General features: G+C 66.9%; 1 protein-coding gene across 1 annotated transcript; it reads right to left on the minus strand.

The window, feature by feature from the left end:
* Positions 1–1,276: 1,276 nt before the first annotated feature.
* Positions 1,277–3,390, minus strand: MNEG_14594 (hypothetical protein; the record flags this gene model as incomplete). The annotated part of the gene is made up of 5 exons (XM_014036934.1): positions 1,277–1,730; positions 2,130–2,258; positions 2,450–2,582; positions 2,773–2,894; positions 3,167–3,390. 5 exons carry the CDS (start codon positions 3,388–3,390, stop codon positions 1,277–1,279), a joined length of 1,062 nt encoding a protein of 353 aa, XP_013892388.1.
* Positions 3,391–3,466: the final 76 nt, after the last annotated feature.

Raw genomic sequence — 3,466 nt, forward strand, 5'->3', positions numbered from 1 at the left:
AGCCCCCGCAGCAGCGTCCCCCGCAGCGGCTCCGCCGGCCACAGCAGCTCCTCGGCCGAGTGGCCAATAGTGAACGGCTCCCCGTCGCGGCAGAGCTGATCCAGCGAATCCAGGTCTGGCAGCAGGCCGCGGTTCAGGCACTCCCGCCAGCCCTGCAGGCCGCGGGAGGACTCTGACAGGGCGGCCGCCGAGTCGCGGCCCGACGCCTCGCCGAGCACGTGCGCGAGGCGCAGCAGCCACGGCATGTGCTGCGGCGCGACGGCGCCGGCGTCGCCGAGGCCGTGGAGGAGGGAGCTGTGGCCGGCGCCGGGCGCGGCGTGGGAGGGGGCCGCCGCGGCGGCGGGCGCGGCGGGCGCCGCGGTTGCGGCGGCGGTGATCCGGGCCAGCGTGCGGCGGGTGGCGGGGCAATGCGCAGGGCGTGTGCTGCGTTTGGATACCATGCGCGCTGGCGCGCCCTGGCGAGCGAGGCTCTGCTGCATCATCATCGCCGCCGTCGTCGTTGACACCACTGCTGTGTCCGCGCTGGCACGCGCGCGCAGCGGCTGCGGCGGAGCGCGTTCAACCCCGTAGCTGTGCGTTGCGTCGCTCACTGGCCGAGAAGCGCTGTGAACGGACTATATCTAGGCTGAGTGTATGATTGTAAGAGTTGTCCTGCAGTCTGGGGCTTGTTTCGAAGGCACTTTCGGTATTTGCCGTCGTCAGGGGCAGGGCAGGGCGACAACCTGATGCTGCGCGGGATTCAAAACGAATCACCAGGTAGTTCCACACTCTTTGATGGCAACCATCAGTGTGAGGAGCTGGGGAGACAGTGCTCGATCACGCGAGATCCTGGCCCCGTGAACAGGCGTGCTGGCCGTGTACGTGGCGACGACAATCAAGCACGTGATGCTCGTGATCAGCGTCGCCGTTGTCCCACCGCCTAGTGCTGCAACTTGTCCCCGCCTGCCGAGGCGTGGGATCTCGTGCAAAAAGCGCCCGCAAGCACGGGCCTCGTCAGCAGGGTGTGGCTGCCGCCACACAGCAATGTTTAGGCACCCACGCTGTGAGCATAGTAATGCTTCCCAAATGAGCCAGGGATATGAGGGCCACCGAGTTGGGCCAGCGGTACAGCAGCAGCTTCCACTCGTGACAAAAGCGTCAAGCCGCCGAGAGGATCCAGGCACATCCCCCTTGACCCACCCAAGCGCCTGACCAACCCTGATGCAGATCAACGGGCGCACCCGCCCCATGCATCAGCCCCTGTCGCCTCCGTGCCCCAAAGCCGATCAAGCGGGAGTCAAGCGGGCACTACAGGGTGCAGCGGACCAGCGACCTGGCGAGCAGGCTTACACCAGAACAGGGGGGCTCGGCCGCGACACCCGCTCCCCTGGCGGCGCCCCTGCCGCCCGCCGCCCCTGCCGCCCGGCGCGGCGCCCGTCGGCGCCTCCGCCAGGGTGCCTGCCGCCTTGTCCCCGGGGAACCCCCCAATGTCTGGGTTTGACAGCGGCACAAACTGCTCGTGCAGGCCGACAGCCAGCTTGGCTGCCGCCTCCGCGTCCGCTCCCCGCAGCGCCGCGAGCCGCTCTGCGAGCGCGAGGCCGCTGAGCGCAGCGGCCTGCATCGACGCGGCCGCGCCGCCGGCCGCGGGGTCGTGCAGCCAGTCGCCGCAGACGCCCATGCGCGCGACGGGGTCGAGGATGCAGGGGACGCCGGGGGAGTTGACGGGCAGGGCGGCACCCCACAGCTGGCATCTGCGCGCGTCACACAGAGGGGGGTATCGGCGTTCAGGGCTGGGCGCATAACTGAGAATAGCACAGCGTGTTCCTGAAGCATTGTGGCTGAAGAAAGGCAGGGTGGTGATGTGCTCAACCAACAAATCCGAGCGCCAAAAGCACAACTAGGCAGTAAACTTCAGCACAGGGGGAAAGCCGGCAGCACGTTGTGCACACGTTGCCCCCCAAAAACACAATCACATGTGTGCAGGGCCCTACTTGTCAGTACGTGCATTGCATGTGCGCATGCGCGGACACACACACACTCTCTCTCTCCTTCTCTCTTACATACACACACACGCACATACGCGCCCACGCACGCACGCACGCACGCACGCACGCACGCACGCATGCACGTACACACGCACGCATACGCACTTGTAGGCGGCGGGCCTCGGCAGCTCGGCTGTCGGCCGGCCGAGCGCTGACATCAGCGCGGCGAGCATGTCACGCTGCACGCGCTCTGCCACCTCCTGGGGGACAGCCTCCTGCGGCACCTTGTTTTCCCTGGGGTTATAATTTGAGTTTGAAAGGTCGAATTGAGCCGTATGTGGGGTACAGAAGTGCAGTGCAGGTTGAAGGGGGCTTGAACAGGCCCGAGAGTCTGCAGGCACGGCACTGGAGTTGCAAGGGCGGCACGAGGCATGGTGCAGCAGGAGCCCGCCTGCTCCAGCTGTGCACGCAGCTGCCCTGCGCACCGGCCGTAAGTTTCGGTGCTGAGGAGCGTCCAGCACTGGAGCCCGGGGTGCCCGGGGTGCCGCAGCCCCAGCTTGGCCGTGTTGTTAGCTACCCAGCTCAGGTGCTTGGCGGGCTGGCCGGTCACAAAGGCGCCTGGGGGACGGCGGTGGGCAGGGGGCAGGGATCGATTTACCGACAGTTGCACACGCTGCTCGCGAGTCGAGCTCCTTGGCAAGCTGTTCGGGCCCCCAAGGGCTTAACCGTCAAACCGCCGACCTGGCAGGCTGGATCAAGTGCAACTAGCAGTGCAGCGCCCAGCCCGGCGGGGGCCCGGCTTGCGCACCCTCGAGCCCGTTGGGCGCCTCCAGCGGCTCCTGCAGCGCCACCATGACGGCCCATATCGAGTTGAGCTTCAGGCGCATCAGCTGCTGCGCCACGAGCGGCGCGCCGGACGGCGCAGCGAGCCTGGGGGGCACCCAATGAAGGAGGGCGGGCGCCATCAGGTCCAAGGGTTGTGGACCTGATTCGCAGAGTGCTGCGCGCGTTTACATGCAAAGGACGCAGCCCACTTGCTGGTCCTTTGCGCGCTTGCGCCTGGCCAGGGCTTGTTGAACCTGCGGACACGTGACCAAGGCCAAAGGCCGAAAGCCAGCCCGGCCGATCCATCGCATGCCGAGCGTGACGTTCCGGTCGCGACCCCTGAACTTCAGCGCCGCCCGTCGGCCCCGAAACCGCACCTGTTGGCACACTTGCCGTTGTGGGCGATGACCACGGCGTCAAAGTGCCCCTGGGACTTGTTGTTGCCCGTCAGCTGCCAGCCCTTGGGCGTCGCGGCCACGCGGGCGACCCACATGGGGCGCCGCACGTCCATCAGCAGCGCAGCGCGGCCGCCCTGTGAACGACAGGGGGCAGTTGCGGGGTCGTGGAGCCGGTGAGAGGTCAGCAGGACCCGTGGGGTCATGCATGTATATTTTGAGCTTTTTGAGGATTTTGTAACGGGGAGGAAGGGTTCTAAGCAAAGTGGGACCAATACGAGC

This window comes from Monoraphidium neglectum (genome assembly GCF_000611645.1).
Source record: "Monoraphidium neglectum strain SAG 48.87 unplaced genomic scaffold scaffold04609, whole genome shotgun sequence".
Taxonomy (NCBI): domain Eukaryota; kingdom Viridiplantae; phylum Chlorophyta; class Chlorophyceae; order Sphaeropleales; family Selenastraceae; genus Monoraphidium; species Monoraphidium neglectum.